The 19,598-nt window shown below is 56.3% G+C and overlaps 1 protein-coding gene across 6 annotated transcripts in view; it reads right to left on the bottom strand.

Moving 5' to 3' along the window:
- INPP4A (inositol polyphosphate-4-phosphatase type I A) overlaps positions 1 to 19,598 on the bottom strand; it is a 75,915-nt gene that overhangs the window by 31,358 nt on the left and 24,959 nt on the right. For 5 of the 6 annotated variants that reach the window (XR_014017460.1, XM_081254362.1, XM_081254359.1 and 2 more), the window contains exons 13-22: positions 18,780 to 18,963; positions 17,344 to 17,562; positions 16,316 to 16,559; positions 12,763 to 12,795; positions 8,320 to 8,492; positions 7,378 to 7,501; positions 6,190 to 6,316; positions 5,758 to 5,898; positions 3,374 to 3,471; positions 950 to 1,062 (exon numbers count right to left, since the gene is read on the bottom strand). Coding sequence is in view for 5 of the 6 variants with exons in the window: in XM_081254362.1 (XP_081110488.1) it covers positions 950 to 1,062; positions 3,374 to 3,471; positions 5,758 to 5,898; positions 6,190 to 6,316; positions 7,378 to 7,501; positions 8,320 to 8,492; positions 12,763 to 12,795; positions 16,316 to 16,559; positions 17,344 to 17,562; positions 18,780 to 18,963 (1,456 nt within the window). In the remaining variant the exon portion in view is untranslated. The remainder of the gene's footprint in view (positions 1 to 949; positions 1,063 to 3,373; positions 3,472 to 5,757; positions 5,899 to 6,189; positions 6,317 to 7,377; positions 7,502 to 8,319; positions 8,493 to 12,762; positions 12,796 to 16,315; positions 16,560 to 17,343; positions 17,563 to 18,779; positions 18,964 to 19,598) is intronic. The other variant, XM_081254361.1, reaches the window with a different exon arrangement.

The raw sequence follows: 19,598 nt of genomic DNA, 5'->3' as shown, positions 1-19,598 counted from the left end.
GCACTGTGTCTGAAGAAGGACAAGACAGAAAGGACCCAAACAAGTTCAGCCAAGACCATCAGGAGGAAGATGGGCATCTTGTGAGAACAGACAAAAAATTTTTTAAAAGATAAAAAGATTCTAAGCAGCCCCTGAGCTAGGTGAAGAGGGAATTAATAAAATCATAACTGAAGTGAACGTGGACGTGCTCGCTAAATTCCACAGGCTGGAGAGTTCATGACCCAGACACGTGGCGTAAACCAGAACTACAAATAGGGTCAAAGAAAGTTACATTCAGAGATGGTGGATCCAGAGCTCCATGAGGTTCTGGAAGGTGCAGCAGGGTGGCCACAGGTGCATCCCTGCACAAGAAGGCAGTCTGCAGCACCAAGCTCCAGTCTTTGTGGGGGACTATCAGCCACTTTGGGGTGCTGGCGGGTCTCCCCATATGTGAATCAGGCCCGACCAATAATATTCCAACTCTGTGTGTGAGTCCCAGTGTGGACAGGTCCCCTCATCAGGGGTGAGTGAATGACGAGCTGTGAAACTGTTCTGATACCCGGGCTCAGAGCAGGAACTCCACAAACAAATTGGTGAGAAAGTATCTGAGGTCTTACAAGGACTTCATTTCAGGGGAAATGAGGAGATCTGAGCAGCAGTGTACTAGAAATATTGTTTAAAGAGATGGCAAAGGTCCCAGAGATCTCCCTTTGAACCTATTACAAGATGCAGCAGGCCGTGAGCTCTAGCTGGTTATCGATTGTGCGGGCTTCGGAAGGGGACAACTGTCATCAGCCTGGTTATTCCACGTCCGAGGGGGCAGATTGTGTGTCAAGCTTATCACAATTCAGGCAGCCCTCAAGTAAGCAACTCACGGGCAACTCCCATTGTGTCCTTGTGGAGAAATGTGTTCTCTTCACTCCTGGCGGAGGTTTTAATTTGTTGTTGTTATTGACATTGTTTCCCTCACCTCAGCAGCTTGCCAGAGAATGTCAACGTTCTTGTTCTTCCTGGCGTGCACGTTCTGACCCAGGAACCGCAGCAGCTCCGGCAGGCACGTCTGGCTCCGAGATCGAGGTAGGCCTGGAAGAGAGACGGGGTCGTGGAGCTGGGGCCGCCCGCGGGGACTTAGCCCACGGCAGCCAGCGCCGCCGGAAACGGCCAAAGGATGAGTCCCGGCCGGAGCCGGAGGTTCAGTGTGATTGAAGCAAGAAGGCAGGCCTGTGTTCAGGGACTGGGCCTGGTGGCCAGCACGGTGAGCACTCCATTACTTTCACCGTCACTTCAGTGCCACCTGCAAAGGGCAACCACCTGGCCTCCTTTCAGCTCTTCTGAGGGGCTGGAGGCGGAGCTCGGATCATCGAGAACGGGAGGGAGTGAGGGAGCTCCATCAGGGCTTCAGAACCACCGCCAGGGCTGGAGGACGCTGAGGGCCGGGGGTGGCGACACGGAGGGGGGAGGTGGCAAGGGCAGCCTCCTCCACCGCAACTGTGTCCAGGCCGCTCCGGGACCCCTCCAGCTGGAAGATCAGTCAGACCACCTCACCTCAGAAGCCTGGGATTTTCAAACACCAGGACCACCAGAGGAGAAGAGAAGAGCCTCGAGGTCCCATGTACGGAAAACAGCCTGGGGGCCTGAATCCGCAAATCACCACCAACTGTGGGATGGAACTATGCGTCCGTTTCCACCGCACAACCTCCCCGGTGCACGCAGGATCCCACGCCAACCACTTCACGCTGCTGCTCGGTGCCCAGCACCACGCTGCTCCGGGGACCGGGCCAGAGGGCTCGGCATGTGACGGGGGCTGTGGGAACCCAGAGGCCGCGAACCAGAGCCTCCTGGAGGAGACGCACGACCTGACCTCCAGCCCGATGAGCGACACTGGCGCCCCAGCAGAGTTGGGGGCACTCGCTGGTGGGCCTCATCTCCTCAGCCTCACGGACGAGCGTAACTACTGGGCTGAGGGCCCCGCGGGCTGTGGCCCCCCCCAGCGTCCTGGGCCGTGGGCAGTGCTACTGGCTTTTGATCCCACAGGCCTCGCCCTCCCCGGGCCTTTACGCCCAGGGCCACTTCACGTCTCCCAGGGCCTTGCTCACTGGAAACTGCCGCCCCCCAAAACGTTGAGCACAAGTCTCCCCGTTCCTGACCACAAGGCTCCTGATCCCCCAGCGGGGCCCTTCCGTCTCAGGGCACCCTAGCCAGGGGGCTGGCCCAGCACACACTCCCATCCCTTCAGTCCAAGCCTGGGCAGCCGGCACTGTCCCCGCCTCCAGAGCAGTCGGAAGGTGGGCGTTGGCCACAGGCCACCTGGCCTGACCCGGGTTCCTTGGGGGACCTGCCCTCCATGCCTCGGTGTCACTATATGTCAAATGGGGATGAAACCAAGTCCGCCTCCCAAGGCTGCTGTGGGATCAGTTAGATAATTCATGGGAAGTGTGTAGAAGGCCTGGCACGTGCAAGGACTTGACAAATCTGTCACTGGTCACTATGATCACTGTGGAAGAACATGAGGATGACTCGGTATCTGGGAGCCCGAGAGCCCAGGTGCCATGACCTTCAGCTGAGTCCTCAGAAAAGCATTTTACTGACCTCTTAAACATCATCGCTTTCGAGCTTGGCTGCAGCACACGGGGATCACCTGGGGAGTTTCTAAACCTCCCAAGGCTGAGGCCCCGCCCTCTACACTCTGAGCTGGGCCCCTGGCAAGAGGATTTTCCCAGGTTCCCCAGCGAATTCCAATGTGTGGTCAGTGCCAGAGCCTCGATGGCTCCAACAGCACCCGTCCCAAGCCTCCTTCACGGCCGCCAAGCCCAGTGCTGGGCTCACGCCCCCAGTTCATGGGGAGACTGAGGCCCCCCCCCGAGCTCCTGTGCCCACACCATGTCCCCCACTCGCTCACGGGCCCTGACCTGGCCCTGCAGGATCTCCAGTCCTGCCATCCTCTGGCATCTCGCAGGCCTGTTTTTCTAGCCCCTTCGCTCGGACCTTTAAGACCCTTCCATCCCCCGCACTCCAGGCATGTTTCCTGCCTCCCCACGTGCCAGCCCTCAGTCCCTGCCAGCCTCCGGCCACTCGAGGCCATGCAGCGTGGTCGCCCACCCGCTCCGCCACAGCCTCACCACACGGCCACTGTGAGATGCCCCTCAGACACCAGCGGGGCCCCTTGGCTCTGTGCCCACCTGGCCCAGCCTCCATGTGAGCCCTCCCCAGGGTCTGTCCTCAGCCCCTTAGTATCTTGCACGGTGACCTCGGGCGTGAAAGCAGCCGACCACATTGGTGACAGGGCGGGAGGCGGGGGGGGATCGGCAGCAGCATCGGGAAGGTCGCTAAGCAAACCTCAAACCCCTCGAGGGACGAAGAGAGCGGGTGGGACCTGCCGTAGAGAAGTACTCACAGTCCTCTGGCAGAACCTCCTTGAACTGCTCGAAGTAGGAATTTAACCGCACCAGGCTCTCCACGTTGATAACTTCTTGTAAAGACGTGTCGCCAAACCTTCAGAGGTCACAGGGGGACACCGTTAGGTGGCTAATGTCGCTTTCTCCAGCGCCACGGTGACCGCGTTAAAGGTAACGGTGTCGATTCTCTCGATCCTCACGGCGCACGTCTAGATTCTCAGCCACGTTCCTCCCCCCAGCCTTAAGGTCATCTCTCCCGTGTTGGTGACAAGTCTGAATACGTTTCGTGAGCAGGAACCCTGCGTGACCTGTGACAGGCATGCCTGCGAGACACCCAGGCCCTTGGGCAGCCCCGCCGCGCGGCCCCGGGTCCCCGTCCTCCCACCCCGGAGGCGCCCGGGAGCGGGGCCGGCAGTGGGGCTCTGGCTGGGGAATCAGGACAGTCCCATCTTCAAATCGGAAGTCGCCCTGCTGCTGGATGACCAGACCCGACCAGCTGTTCCTGCTGGACGGCGTGCAGGGCCCCAGCCCTCCCCTCACCACACAGGGCGCCAGGCCCGTGGGGAGTCGGGAGGAAAGCCACCCGTGAGGAAGGCGCAGGTGCTCATCAAACACGCAGCCCTGGAGTCCCAGGCCTGGACGCACGCCCCCTCCCCCACTTCCTGCCCAGCGACCTCCGTGCATGGCAGCCTCTTCACAGTCCCAAAGTCATCGCTCGGGGGGCAGGATGCCCTCCTGTGGGTCCACCACAACCCGACCACCCCTGATGCCCAAAATGGCTTTTTCTGCTCCAGGCACCTGCTCCCTCGGGGTCGCCCTGGCACACAGGTGAGCTGGCCTTGTTTAGGAGCAGACAAGCAAGCAGAGCACAGACCCTGCCTCCCACGTCCCCCGTCCACTGCCACGTCCCCCGTCCACTCCCACATCCCCCGTCCACTGCCACGTCCCCCGTCCACTCCCACGTCCCCCGTCCACTGCCACGTCCCCCGTCCACTGCCACGTCCTCCGCCACCTGGCCCTCTGCTCACTCCAATCTGGCCTGGCCTCAACCCTTTGCAGAAACCTTTCCAGAAACACCTTCTTCAGAAACCACTCTTGCGGTCAGGAACAGCAGCTGCCAGGCGCAGGGCATGTTACCTCCTCCTGAGGACACCTCCTCGCTGGGGGCCCCGACGCTGCCCACTCTCCCTGAAGTGGGCCCCTCCCCTCTGGCCACACCTTCCAGATCTCTGTGTCCCGGGCTGGCGCCCTCAGCCTCAGGCCAGCCCTCCAGCTGCCCCGGCGTGACCCCCCCCCAGTCACCACCCACCCAGAGGCCTGCCCTGCTCCCCGCCTGCGCCCCTCGCACCCGCCCCGCTGAAGACCACGTCTCGGCTCTCCAGTCTGACCCTTCCCATCTGCACTGCCCCTGCCTGACCCAGGTCACCACCTCTGGCCCGGACTCTTCCCGACAACCCCCTCGTCACATCTGACCCCTCCCATCTTTCCAGCACGTGGCCGGCAGGTGACCTTCTTCAGATGTGACTCTGATGGTGTCCCGTCCCACTGAAAGGTCTCCAACCATGTGGGGAGGACCCTACACCTGGGGATCAATGGACACTGACCATTGGGCTCAAAAGGCTCAACAGGAATATGGCATATCGTCCTGGAGACCAAATGTCCTTAACAGCAAGTACTTTATCTTTTAGTTCTAAAACATGTAGATCACATGCATGCAATGACATGACAGGAAAGGTTTTCACGTACCAATAGGTCATTAGAAGCTACACACACCCAATCCCCTCCTCTCCAACACCTGCACACACTCTTGTACACGTGGGCACACGTGACTCTTCCCTGCTGCCTGGCAGGTGACCCTGGAGTTTACGAGGCACAGGCCTTTAGGACCAAGGCGTGGCTCTATGCCTGGCATCCAGGCCTCTCTGTCCTCACCCCTGCCCACTGCTGCCTGCTACCTGAGCCTCCAGCCCCAGGTGGCTTCTCCCCACCTGCCTTTGTTCAGGCTCCTTGGCCTGGGACGCCAGGTCTCTCCTCCACCTCCTCATATAACCAACTCCTACTTACTCTTTAAAACCCACTTCCAGGAAGCTCTCCCAGACCCCCTGAGACCTCACTAGGGCCCCTACTCCCTGCATTCATCTTCATCCTTGCAGCCACATCTCTCTGCTACCAGCCCGAGTCTCTCGAGGACACGGACCTTGTCTGGTTCATCTTTGTGTTCCAGCACCAAAGATGAGCCCGGTACGTGGCTGAACTTAAAGGAAGGAGGGATAACAAAGTCCACGTGGCCCTCGGAGCCCGAAGAGGACTAAGTACACGCTCTCCAGCAGCTCAGCGACCGACGGACGCAGCCCCTGGCCCACAGAGGTGGCCCGGCACGCACCTCTCGGCCAGCGTCTGCTGCTCGTTGATGCCCACGTTGAAGAGCACGGGCTGCACTCGCAGCAGCATCCCGCTCTGGATCTCCCGGGGCAGGGCGTCAAAGAGGGGGCCCGGCAGGGGGACCCGCACGTTAAAGCCATCCCTGAAACGCAGAAGAAGAGGAGGGTCAGGCCTGCGACAGGGAGATGCGAGACAGGCAAGCAAGGAGGAAGGCCCCGCTGGCCCCAGGACGGAACAGCAGCCTGGCCCGGCTCGGAGGTCTCCTAGCTGCCCGTCACCAACCTGTACAGGGCTGTGAAATGAATGTAGCGGGCTGGGATGAGCGTTTCCAGCTGAACGAAACGGAATAAAGCAAAAATGAAACGTGCATCACATGTGATGAACACAGATTAAAACACTGCGCTAGTTCTGAGAATCAGAAAAACATTTATACCGATTTCCTGTGATGACGGGCAGCATGTCGGTTGATGCATTAGAAGTGGCCTGAGTGACTTTGAAGGTCACGTTCCTCAAGTCCATGATCCCAAGGCTCATGTCCTCCAGCATGGCCAGCTCCTCCCCTGGAGGCAAGAGACGGAAAGGGCTGTCAGGCAGAGGGGACCTGCGTTCTCCCCTGGACTCAGCGTGGCCACGGAAGGACAGCGATGAGCTCAGGGTGGCAGTGACGAGGCGGTGAGAGTTGGGGGGAGGCTGGCCAAGTGCCTCACTTCTCCGTGAGTAAAGCCCACTACTGAAGTCCTATGGCCACGTTAAAAAGCGCGGCTGGTGCAACCACGCCTCGTAGTTTCCGGCCCTTTCCTGGAGAAGGGAGGGGTGGGGGACCTACACGCGGGAACCTCAGAAGGCCAAGCCAGCTCTTTAGGTGTTGTGATCTTTCCGTATTCTTTAGATCTTTTGATATTTCTTCAATGCCTTAGAACTCCAAAGATTAATAGATACTTTAAAAAAATTATCCATTTTTACCTTCTAAGAAGAAATAAACAGAAAACGAAGGTGAGGAGAAGAGAGCATTTAAAAGACATTTTGGAGGGGCTTCCCTGGTGGCGCAGTGGTTGAGAATCTGCCTGCTAATGCAGGGGACACAGGTTCGAGCCTTGGGCTGGGAGGATCCCACATGCCGCAGAGCAACTAGGCCCGTGAGCCACAACTACTGAGCCTGCGCGTCTGGAGCCTGTGCTCCGCAACAAGAGAGGCCGCGATAGTGAGAGGCCCGCGCACCGCGATGAAGAGTGGCCCCCACTTGCCACAACTGGAGGAAGCCCTCGCACAGAAACGAAGACCCAACACAGCAAAAATAAATTAATTAATAAACTCCTACCCCCAACATCTTCTTAAAAAAAAAAAAAAGACAATTTGGAAATATCAACAAATTTTTTAAATACTCCTACTGTGTGACCCAGCAACTTTCCTTCTAATAATTTAGTGGGTGCAGAAATGGGCCACAAGCGGGTGTGTGTCTGTGTGTAACTACATAGGACTTTTTTTAGTTCTTTGTCACCTATCGGGGTATGTTTGGATACATTTTAATCAGTATGTGTTACCTGTGTATCAGAAAACCACTTAGGGAGACGAGAGGGGGTCACACACGGAGGCTCTCACAACCCCAGCCCAGGCGGCTCACCGTAGGTGCTCAGCAAGCTCTCAAACTGGGCGAGCAGCCCGATGGTGTAGAGCTGCCGCAAGAAGCCGTCGTCGTGCAGGCAGTTCCTCAGCTTGATGATGAAGCCACAGATGAGCGCGGTCAGCTGCAGGGGACAGACACCGCCTCACCTCGCGCCTGGCCCTCCCCGGTTCCTGCACCCGCGCTGCGCTGCCTGCAGCAGCCCCTCGCCCTCGGGGCCTGGAACCAGGACTGCAGAGGCCACAGGAGGCTCGCTTCCAAAGGTCCATCTGGTTTTGGTTCAGCTTCCAACCCAACCTTGGGGTCACTCCTGGGCCAGAACCTTCTGGAAGCCCAGAATTATTTCCCCATGGTGAAAGGAAAGGCCTCTACGCCTAAAGATCCAGATCAGTGCTGGCTGGAAAGCGGGGTGCTCACGACGAGGGGCAGGAGTGGAGAACAGGTTCCTCCGCTAGTCTCCTGGGCAGAGGTGTCCCGTGCACAGCCCTGGCCTCGCGGGGACAGGAAGCCGCACAGAACCCACCAAGCCTCTGCCACTCTGCTAATCAGATTACTGCATCTGAAAACTGGTGATGCTCATTTAAGCTCTTCCCTCCTCTGAAGGGAAATCGAAATCACCAGAATAGAGTTGTGCCTGAGCAGGTCTAATACCTGCTGCTTTATAAACCAGAAAACAGATTGCGCGTCTTCCCTCAATGAACTCCTCTGCAGGGAAAAACAAAGGGGGCACCAGGGCCGGTGTGACCCCAGGCTCCTTGGGGCAGGTTCCCAGGGAGCAGGTGTGAAGCCGGACCACCCTGAGCACCTGCGATCCAGCAGCTCCCCTCCCCCTCCCTCCAAGGCCAACACCCAGGCCTCAGGCCACACGGGCAAAGCCACAGGCGGGAGGGCACAGCGCCACGCTGGTTTCCTCAACCGCACGACAGGGACAGGTTCACCTACCGTCTGGCAGAAGACCACGTCGCGGCGGTACTGCAGACTCAGGAAGGTGGCGATGGTGGGCGCGCTGTCCTGCATGAGCAGGAAGACCATCGCCTTCTTGGCCTTGTCGCTCATCATGGCCACGCAGTCCGTGAGGGTGGTCAGCAGGGGGTACAGGGCCTCGCTCCACTCACCTGGCACGAGGGGCGGTCGGCTCAGAAGGCGGCGCTTCGAAGGCCCCCAGCCCCCGGCCCCCGGCCCGCACCGGCCCTGCCACGCCGCCCGCCCCTCCCGCCTCCGCACGGCCCAGGAGTGGCGCCAAGTTCAGCCCCGGTCTCTGCCCTCCTAGCCTGAAGCTTCTCCAGCAAACGCACCGTCAGCCCTCCTCGGGGACCGCTGACACCCCCTCTGGGGACTCGACACACGCACGGCCCCGACTGTTCCTTTCGAGGAAGATGGCAGCGAGCTCTGGGAGTCATGACTCAGCAAGAACACACTGTGTCTGCGGAGGCCAGCGCCTCCCCGGCACCGCCGTCCCTCGCAGGGTACCTGCTACCTGGCTTCTCTGACCCAGGTGGCGAGGCAGCGCCCCGGGCTCCCAGAGCAAGGCCAACCCAGCCTGGCCGAGCCTTTGCGCAGCGGGCGCAGGCCCCACCCACGACTGCGGAAGGACCCTCCCCGGCCGCCTCCGCAGCCACAGCCCTCAGTGTCCCCGCCTCCTGCGCTTTCTTCCCCGCCGCCACCTTCCTGCCGGACTCCCTCTATTCTTGGCTTAGTGGTGTTTTTCTGTTTTTGGAATGTAAGGAAACTTTGACCCTGTACCAAAACAACTTTTTAAAAATAGAACCTCAGGGGAGAAAAACAGAGTGAAAGGTATTTTTAGCTTTGGCTCTTTTTTGGTCCTTCCTATTTAGAAGACATTTAGAAGAGAAAAGACATGCCCCCATCAGTTATATTTTTTTAACAGGCCACCAAGCCCAGAAATAGGCACTGGATCATCACCACTGGGTGAGCCCACCCGGAGCGCGGCGAAGGCAGGTGTGTGCAGCCCGGGCAGGGCACCCTCCTAGGATGGGGGTGTGGGTCACAGGATGCCCATGCCCGTCGCCCCACTCAGGACAGGCCCTGGCCGCGTGAGCAGTGCAGCTGCTAGGATGGTCAGCTCCGTCTCAGATAAACAGAATCTTAAAAAGAGAGAAGGGAGCTGTGGCCCTGCTCTCTCAAACTGTGTGCTTCACGCTTTGTTGAGAAACAAATTCAGAGAAATGCCTGAAACCTACAAAAGGACTTCCCTGTACTCAGTGTTTGGTCAACGCAGATTTTCAAGTCTACGTAGCCATTCAAAATTTGGAAATGATCTAAGTGTATATGCAGACACACTGTACGTGGACAAGGACTTCTATCTGTAATGGAAAAAAGCAGGCTTAAATTTAGAAAGTCTATAGCAGAAAGGTCTTGGCAAATAAATCACATTGAAAAAGATCCCTGCATGGAGGAGTGGAAAATGTGAGTCCCAGGCCCCAGCTGCCACTGAGCAGTGGTGGGTGAGCCGTGGGCAGGTCCCCTGACCCCTCAGCCACGGGGGCCCTTTGCGGTAAAATGGGATGACTGTAGTGGATAATATCCACGTCTTTCTTCCTCTAAAATTCTCAGAGACCGTGTTTTTGCTTCTTTGAAGAACTCTGTTGAATCCATGTCAATTGTATTCAACAACTGTCAAAAAAGGCTAATGGGCACTAAGTTTTAATAGCCAAGTAGTTTGGGGAAAGGTAGGCAGTCATTAAGACTATTCTTCACCTCAGAAGTAAATGCTCTTAGAGCAAGTGTTGCCAATTTTACTTTCTGTTCCACTTGACATGAATATATATGTAATTAATATGCAACTCATGATCATTTTAACCTGAAAATGATCAGAATATACAAGTGGTCTTATTTGACTGAGCAAGCCCTCTGCATACAATTTTTTACCCTGCCTACTTCTGTTTAAACGAAATCCACATAAGAATGACTTAGTTTTGCTGCATTAGAGAAAAAACAACAACAACAAACCAAAAAAAAAAAAAAAAAGACACTGAAAAAGACTAGAATTGGAAGAATGGTTTAAAAAAGCACTCAGCGTTTGTTCCGGAGAAGAGGTGTGGCCCTGGGCGAGAGTGGAGCCTGATGTCCGCCCAGAGAAGGGCTCAGCCGTGTCTGGATGGCTCCGGAGTTCAACGAGATCATCCACCAGCCCTTAAGTCAATACCTGTGAGTGCCTCACTCTGTTTTCTCACTTAACCCCCAGAGACAGGACTAGTAATATGGGTAAGCAAACAGCCTCAGAAAGGCTAAGTGTCTTCCCAGACACACAAAAAGAATGGCCACTGGTACACACATCTGACTACGCAGCGAAGAGTCATTGGGGATAATACATTTTGGGTCAACACGAGGGGAAACCAAACTTCAAAACTTCCAAACAAAATAAATTTCAGGGACAGCGATGAGATTTCTACCAGAACCTAGTTAAGTGCAGGTGTCTGGGACGTGAGGGTTGGTGAAGGGGTTTACTCGGCCTCCTACATCGAGAAAGTCTGGCAATGAACACAAAACACCAGTGACGAAGCGGCACCCTTCGTGCTGAGCGGATGCCCCTTGTGGGACAAGCTCCTGATCTCACTGCTCACCTGCAACATTCACTGATGGGCGGCCCATCCAGGACTGGACTACTTTAGGTAGCTTTGCTTTTGTGGTTTTTTTTTTTTTTTTCTCATTAATAGGGGAGGGAAAGGAGAAAGTAGGGAGGGGGAGAGAGAGAGAGAGAGAGAGAAAATGGCGTGTGTTCTAACTCAGACTAAATACAGCTCTGTGGGAAAAGCTAAAGGAACCCTTGGCAGGGGACCTTTTAGTCCATCTGACATCAACTGTGGACAGGCCACCAAAGCTTCTGGAAGTGACAGAGCTCACAGAGACGAGGAGAGCTGGACAAGCCCGGCTGCCCGAGTGCTGCCTGGGGACCACTGGACTTGCCCTCAGCTCTACAAACTGCAGGGCACGCAGAGCCGGGGAAAGCCCCGCGCTGCCTCGGGCCAGGGTCATGAGGCTGCCGCCCCCTTTCCTGGCCTTAACTGCTGGGGACGGTCACCGCCACGGGGCTCAGGAGAGACAGCACAGCGAGAAGGCACCGACCTGTCCTGCAGGTAAGCTGGGGGGACTGGGAGTCCAGAGGCAGGCGGGAAGGAGCCAGGCCCAGGCCAGGGGAGGTGCTGGGAGGGCCCAGGGAACCGGAGCTGGAGACCTGCTCGTGACCAAACTAACGTTTCTGGAGAGAGAAACTGAGGGGCTGGAAGCAAACTGGGGGGGTTGTGAGGTGCCCAATCAGATTACCCACTGATGAGCAAATGCGGTTCTGGAGTCACGGCCGTGAGCGGAGCTGAATTCCCCGGCGCCGTGTAAGTGAGAGGATGCTCTGAGAGCTGACGGGAATAGTGCGGTAAATCCCACCATCACAGCTGGCTGCACCCTAGACATAAGGTAGGTGGCCTACTGTGTCATATTTACATGCAGTCAGAGGGCGGGATGTAATCCTCAGGCTGACTGGGTAGCTGCTCTTTGGAGTGTAAGGGGAAAAAACCCCACAACATCGTATTTGGGGGTCTCATGCTCCCTCTGGGAAAACCACAAGCCACATCCAGGAAATTCGATGTGAACTAGAGCAGGGGTCGGCACATTTTTTCTGTAAAGGACTAGACAGTAAACATTTTAGGCTTTGAAGGCCACAGGGTCTCTGTCGCAACTACTGGACTGTGGCACTGCCCCAAAACAGCCATGGACAGTATGTGAACAAATGGGCGTGACTTATTTCCAGGAAAACGGTATTTATAAGAGCAGGCGGTGGACGGGATTCGCTCGGAGCAGTGGTTTGCCGACCCCTGAACTAGAGTCACAAACACTGACTTCTACATGCAAATGCAGTCAAAAAGATTCCATTTCTAGCACTAACTCCACCCGAAGCCCACAGCAGTGCCTGACAGGAAGTCTAAGGCTGCAGCCAGACTCAGAAGAGAGGATGCTGTGTGATTACCACGCCACAGCATCTGGACGGCTACCTCTTATCTGCCTCCCCCTCCATGGGATGCTAGCAAGCTCAGGTGAAATCACAGGAAGCGTCATGTACCATCATGTACCTCTCTTAGCCAGGCCACCCACTTCAGGAAGCCTAATGCGCTCGTGGACACTAACTGTCTGAAAAGGGTTTAGGACGGGAAAGTGACAAAAACGCACGTGGCAGCCTGCTTCTGGCCACAATACCAGCCCGACTGGCCCCTCGCCAAACCTCAGAAAAGTTGCTACATCCCTCACAATGAGGAAACTCCTAAAAGGTTTTCTTAACTCCGCGAGTACAAGGTAACCTTTGACAGTTTAGCTACAAACACGCCCTAAATATTAAGAAGACATCTGCAGAAGCCTTGAATGGAAACCACGTACCTGGGCTGGACTCTTCAGGAGGGGGACTGCAATCTGCACAGAAATGGAGGGTGACATGGATGATTAAGGAGCAGCACACGGTTCAAACACGAGCAACTCAACGCTTAGAGCAACTGCAGCAGCAGCTGGCAGTAAGCTGGCTGAACTGAGCCTCGGAGAAGAGGCTGGGGGCTTGCCTGCGTCTTCCCCAGGGGTCACGTGAAGGTGGTTGGGCCGCCTGGAGCTCACTGCCCGATCCACCGGTGTCAACACTCATGGTGCTGGTACTTCAACATGACACGCTCTTTGTGGGAAGAGCAGGTTAACGTGTCACAATGAGATAAAGCCCCCACGTCCATCCCATTGCATGTGCTGGAGCCCACGCTGGCTCACGACATCTGGAAGCAAACTTGCAGTGAGAGAGACTGACCAGTAAATCGAGCGTGCAGCTCAGAGCCCTCCGCCCTGACTGACTCTGGAGCCCGGGCTAAAGGTCGGCTGCTGAGATCCAAAAGGTTAGGGTCCAGTCATGAAACCCATATACCAAACACATGCATGCCAATCTTGACGATGTTTAAGCCAAATACAAAACGTCTATGATGGAGGGAAGTCTAGAATTGGAACATCCCTCCAGGTCCCTCAAAGAATACCAAGTTTAACTCAATCACCTACACTGAGTCACATCGGGAAGTACTCATTTCAAGTTCTCTTCTCCCTTAAAAACTCTAAAATTCCTGGTTAACTGGGTGTGCCACCTGAAACAAACAAGTTTGAAAAGGGATCGTTTGGGCTAAAAGCTTATTTTATGTCTAAACTTTTCAGTTTAAAGGACGTTTTAGGACCTGAAACGGCAGTTTCAGATCCTCAAGGATAGCTAGAACCAGCTGAATGGAGACTCTGACAGCCTGGATTGTCCAGAAGGGTGGTGGCAGGGATCTTCTCTCTAATCGTCTTTGGCAATGACTTCTTAAACTGGCCAACGGGACAGAAAATAGAGCAAAATTAAAGGCCTCTGTAGGTTGAAGACTTCAGCGTCTTCACTAGAGCTCAAATATCCTGAGACTGCCTACTTCACAAAGAGGGAAACCACCGTGGGGTGTGTGATGCACAGCGGTGACTGTTCAACATCTGCCTGGCTAAAATCAGAATTACCCCAGGCCTTGGAAAAATACAGATTTCTGTCTCTCCATAACCCTTCCTCCAAGATCCCGAGTCTCTATGAGGAGAAGGGTCTAGAAGCCTGTTTTCATGATCTGCAGTGATCCCAAACTGCTGGGCTGGGACCATGCCTGAGGAGGGATCAGGGGTTAAACCCACTGGGTTAGACTCATCTTTCAATCAAACAGGACAGAGGGATCTCTTCTTAGATCACAGAGGCCCTTGAGATTTGATGACCACTGTGGACTGCTCCACACACATGCAGATTTTAGCACACAATCTCAGGGGTACGTGGACCTGGGGTGCAACCCATAGACCTCAGATTAAGAGAAACCTGGTCCAGGGTTTGAAGGACTCTTCGGGGATAAGAAGAGCAGGAGAGAGTGTGTGTGGGAGGTAATGGAAGTCACCAAATCCTGACAGTTTGCAGACGGGTCACTTGGGTGGAAAACCAGGAGGAGAGGGAGGCTCACAGAGCCTCTGCGGTCCCCGCTGCGGGGGACTGGTCAGTGGGTCCTGCGGAGCCCTGACCCCAGGTGGGGCTAAGGCAGGGCGGCTCCTTGATGAAAGATGAAAACCAAGGACCCAGGACAGGGTAGAGAATTGGAATGAAAAGAGAGAATGCCTGTCAAAGAAGCATGGAGTTGTTCACAGGCAATAAGTACGCTGGTGTGAACACAACCCGCTCATTAGGCCAAAACAAGTGCCCCAGGAACTTGGAAGGGCATCGGGAGTCATGACAGAGCCCAGCTCTGGTCCCTGAGGACAAGAGATTGAGTAAAACAAATGGCTCACAGTCTGGTTTTTCCCGATCCTCCTCATCGTGCCGAGGTCTGAACAGCTTCCCGGCTGTGCTCAGATTTTTAAATTAAGGATCACGTGCAGGTAATTTAGAGGCATATGGTTTCATAAGTTTCTTTTGAGCGCTGATCAGCAGAGTCAGACTCTCTCAAACGCTTCCTACTCCCATGAGCACAACAGAGCTGATCTGTACGGCACACACAGGTACAAGTCAAGCCCTAAATATCACAAATAAATGCTCCTGTAAATAGCTTTAAAACTGCACTTAAATTTGTCTATATATTTGAATACGGGATGTGCCTAGAAAAAGAGGACATTTAAGTTATGAATACAACAGTATATCCAGTTAAATGCACTATCTCCTGCATTTAAAAAAATCCAGTCAGTAACTTTTTTAAAATCTGCAGAAAAATGTTTAAATTGCAAGCAAGACAATATTAAAGAGAAATGAGCAATGAACTTTCAGAATTTTTTTTAAGAAACACAATTTACAGTAAAAAGAAAATGAGAGCACGAACAAAGACAAAACAGTTCCATGAACCAAACACAGGTTTGGGGAACTGAAAGTTGGACCCCTCACAGATGGCAGAGTGGAAGACGCGGACACCGGGGAAACACAGGCTCAAGTGAGAGTGCACCCCACGGACAGACTGCAGGCGGACTGGAGGCGGAGGGCGTCTGACAAACCAAAGGAGGATTTACCAAGAGGCTCCGACAGGGGAGCGAGACCCTGCCTTGAATGAAAGCTGCCCGGTTCAGAAATGACAAGTCCCACTGCCAGCGGCCCATCCCTGGCCCAGCTGGGCCTTAACCCGCCCAAAGGGGGGCAAGGAGGCGGCGGCAGCAGCTGAATCTCAGCTGCCTGGCGCACAACCCCACCAGCTCTTCCGGGGAGAGGCCAGAGCTGCAGGGACCAGGGACCCGCGGGCTCAGAAGGCACGTGGCCCCCAGCTGTAAGGCGACAGCGGGGCAGAGCGCCTGCTCATGCCCTGTGTCTCCGCAGGCAGCAGGCTGTTGCTGAAGCGTCCTGCCGTCTACCGAGAGCCCCACCTTGGAGGTGGCGCCGCACAGAGGAACCTAACTGGCCCCCCCAGACGTGGGAGCGGGGCCCACCCTCTGACCGGGTTACGAGCAAGGCCCAGAGCAGCGGGCCTCTGCCAGATAAAAGCGCGCCCAGCCAGTGACAACCAGCCTTTCCAGACGAGCCCGCTGGGCCTGCCACCAGCTCTCATCCAGAGAGAGCCGCACGCCTCACCTTTTCCGTGATGCCTGATGCAGTGAGCAATCTCACGAGAAAGGCGTCTACCGTTCGGCCTCCTTCGGGTTCCCAGACTGGCTGACAAACCAGAAAAGCCCAGGAGGCCGACCCTCCCGGACTTGGCAGCGTGAGCCGGCCGGGCCCTGAGGTCCGGCCTTCACCAGGCCTGCAGGCTCACACGCGGGCCCCGCAGCCGTGAAGGCTCGGGGAGGCCCCGCCCCCACTGCTCTGGGTGCCGCGACACCCCCTCTGCTGAGAGGCCTCCCTGCAGTCTGCGTGGCGGGCGTGGAGTTAGAGACACACACGGACACACGGACAGCGCTCGAGGCGGTGGTGGGAAGCGGGGTGTGTACGCACGTGTGGTCGGGTGAGGGTGGCATGCGGCGGGGGGGCGTGGCGAGGGGGGCACGTCGCAGAGGGGGTCCTCCGGTCGGATCCAGTAGGCCTGGCTGCCCCGGTTACCTTTCCTTCCCGCGCAGCTGCCGGCGCCGGGGAGGCTGTGGTCGCAGCCCTCGCCCTGCAGGCGCTCCCTCTGCAGCAGCTTGTCCGCCCGCTGGATGATGCACTCCAGGCTCTTGTCCACGTTCAGCCACACCTTCTCCTGGCGGACCCAAGGGGCGCGGGGTCAGCTCTCCCAGCAGGAGACACAGGGCAGAAAGCAGAGCCCACCCCCGCACCGCCCCCCGCCTCCCCGGGCGCCATGCCCACTGAGACCCCGCAAGACGGAGACAATTTGGAATCCCCCATTAAAGCTGCATCTGCTTTTCCAAAGACAAATCAATGTCCCGTGGGCGTCAGTTTCAAAGTTTGGGGGACGTCTGCTAGTCGCTGTCCTGGAGGCCACTGTGGGCACAAGGGCCACGGGAGCACCCTCGTCCCCTCCTCCCTCCCCGCAGACCTCATACAAACACCGCAGGAGACTGAGGTCTTCTGGATGGAGGCGGTGGATCGCTCAGCATGGGGGCGGGGGGCCCTGCAGAAACCCAGGCAGCACTCAGGACTCCGGGGCAGGCCTGGGGGAGCGCGCGGCTGCCGCCGGTAATCCGGTGCCCCCAGGACGCCACCACCGAAGAACAGTCCCAGCAAATGACAAACACGAGTCCGTGATGTGTCACTCCCTCAAGGGGCAGACCCTGCCCTCAGAGCCCACCCTGCAGAAGCAACACTGTGACGGGATGTCAGGGCGGCGTCTCCCAAATCCTCACCAAGCTGCCCAGCACCTCAGCTCCCACATCTCCAGAAAGACGTGGCCCCGGAAGGGCTGACGGCCAGCGGAGGCCGAGGAGGCGGGGCCCGGGCTGGGCCCCACACCTGCGAGGGAGCAAGGCCTGGCGTTTTCCAGGCGGGCTCAGCGGCCGGTGGACGGGCGGGGGCGGCAGACTCACCCACTCCTCCTCGTGCCAGTCCACCTGCAGAGAAGAGCGGCTATTCCTGCCCGACCACCTGGCCACGAGGGTGTCCTGGTCGTTCCTCAGCATCACCTGCTCCTCCTCGGCGGAGGTGGGTGAGGCCTTGGAGGCGATGTAGTCGGGCCGGGCCGCGTTCAGCCCGTGGATGGAGGTAGCCAGCAGCTTGCAGTCGCACACGGTGACCAGCTGCCGGGTCTGCAGGGACACACGCACACCTGGCAGCTGAGCACCCAGGTGGGGCCGCGGGGCCCGGCCTCTCTGAGCGCCCAGCCCGCCCCCCTCTGCCCTCCTGCACGGTGCCAACACCCCAAGAGCTGCCACCCTCGGGACGTCTGAGAGTAAAGGCTGTCTCACGACAGGCCCGGCTGAATCTCAGCAAGAATTTCCCACAGAAGCCTGGAGAACGCAAGGAGGACGACAGGGAGGCCAAGAAGCCTCTGACATTCTTGGACCCCGGCCAGCCTCTGAGCCTGACATGGCTGGAGGAGGGGCCTGGGGTAAGCCCAGTGCCAGCCTTCACTGGCTTCCCGGGCTGTCCCTCCATCCCAGGGCACAGGCCTCACTTCAGTTTAACCGCTGACGTCTTATGTTTCACATCTAATACCTGAAGCCCCGGGCAGCGGGATTCCTGGCATAGCACTTGCGGTTCTGGGGAACTCTGCACGCAACAGCAGCTCTATGCCTCAGAATTTGACGTCTGACAACGTCACCTTTATTTTATGAGTGGATTTAATCCCCTGCTCTCAGTCTTTTTACTGGGCAAACACATGGGAAGGATACAAGACATTCGGACGGGGAAAAGCAGCTCATCCCAGTGAAGCAGGTGTGTGTGGGGAAGTGTGACCAGAATCTGTGTGTGCACGTGTGTGTGCTTGTGGGCACGTGTGTGTTTGGCGGAGGCACTGAGTCATGTGAAAAAGCATCATCCATCAATTTTTAATCAGGATCAGATGACAGTTAATTAGAAGCTGGTTTGTGGACTATATATAAGCCAATGAAATTATACTGTTCTTATGTGTGTATAATAATTCAGTTTCTTTTTTCGAACTGTGAGTACAACAGAAATGTGGCCCAAAATGTGCTGAGTAGGCAGTCACTAAGGAAGCAGAGGAACTGTCCCAGCTTCAACAAGACCCCCGTGCGCTCCCTGGAAAGCCAAGTGCATGAAGCCACAGCCGAGGCTCCTGAGCTCCGGGCTCTATCGCTGGTCTCCCCCCATCCAGCTCTGTGACCATGGGCCAGTCACCAACCCCCGCCCCAGGCCTTTGTGGGAATAGGATCTGAAGTCAGACCTTCAAGGTCATCCCAATGTCACAATTTGTGTGGACAGCTCTGGGCACACATGAGGTGTCCAGGGGTATTCAGAAACCCAAGGGACCCCCACCCACCTGCAGCAGGGGAGCCTCTCCTACCTTGTCTGCTAAGATGGCGAGTGTTCTTTCGAGGCCAGTGGCAGACCTGTCCTTGGCCGCCCTCGAGAGCCTCTCTGCGTAGTAACTCACTTGGGTTTTCAGGGTGTTGATCTGGGCAATGATCTCCTTGGCTCTGACAATGTCCTGTGGTATGTAGATGATGGACTGGCAGCTGGATGACGTACTAAAAAGGATGAGAACAGCTTCTAAGGGGTTCTCTCGAATCGATGGGGATAGGAGCACCTCCCCACCCCTGCCCACAACCAACACGAGGTGAAGCCTCCTGTTACTCAGGGGTGTTTCCTAGGCTAGTCTAGTTGTTGGTGGACAAGAGGAAATCTCAGTAGATCCATTCTGTCTGTACAGTAGAGGCTTGAAACGTTAAAATGCAATTAAGTCTTTTATCCATATTTGCATGTATCTGTATTTTCACTGTGTTTCTACCTGTGTGTACAGATGTTGAACCCAGCAGTTACCTGGATGCTCATAATCTTTCACCTAAGAACCTCTTCTGTCAGTTTTTAAGCAGTACCTGAGTGCAGACCTGCTGACACCAGAGTGGTTCACACCGCAGTGAAGGGAGACTGCAGTAGGGGCTGGACTTTGCCAAAAGAAACCTGTCTTTTCATTTGGCCAATCAGGACTTCAGACTTTCTGTGCACAGACCCACACCCTCCCTCGTGTGTCTACCGCAGCAAGTCCCCGGAACACTGGGCTTCCATCCTCTCTCCCCTGCTCCGGGACTCCCCTGCTTAAAAATTAATGTTCCATCAGATGAAGGTGGGGGGGCATGGAGAACATGCCGAACTGGAGGCCAGG

Source organism: Mesoplodon bidens, assembly GCF_964165515.1.
Source record: "Mesoplodon bidens genome assembly, chromosome: 14".
NCBI lineage: Eukaryota > Metazoa > Chordata > Mammalia > Artiodactyla > Ziphiidae > Mesoplodon > Mesoplodon bidens.
Note: the sequence above shows the minus strand (reverse complement) of the source record. Positions and strands in the feature narration are given on the sequence as shown.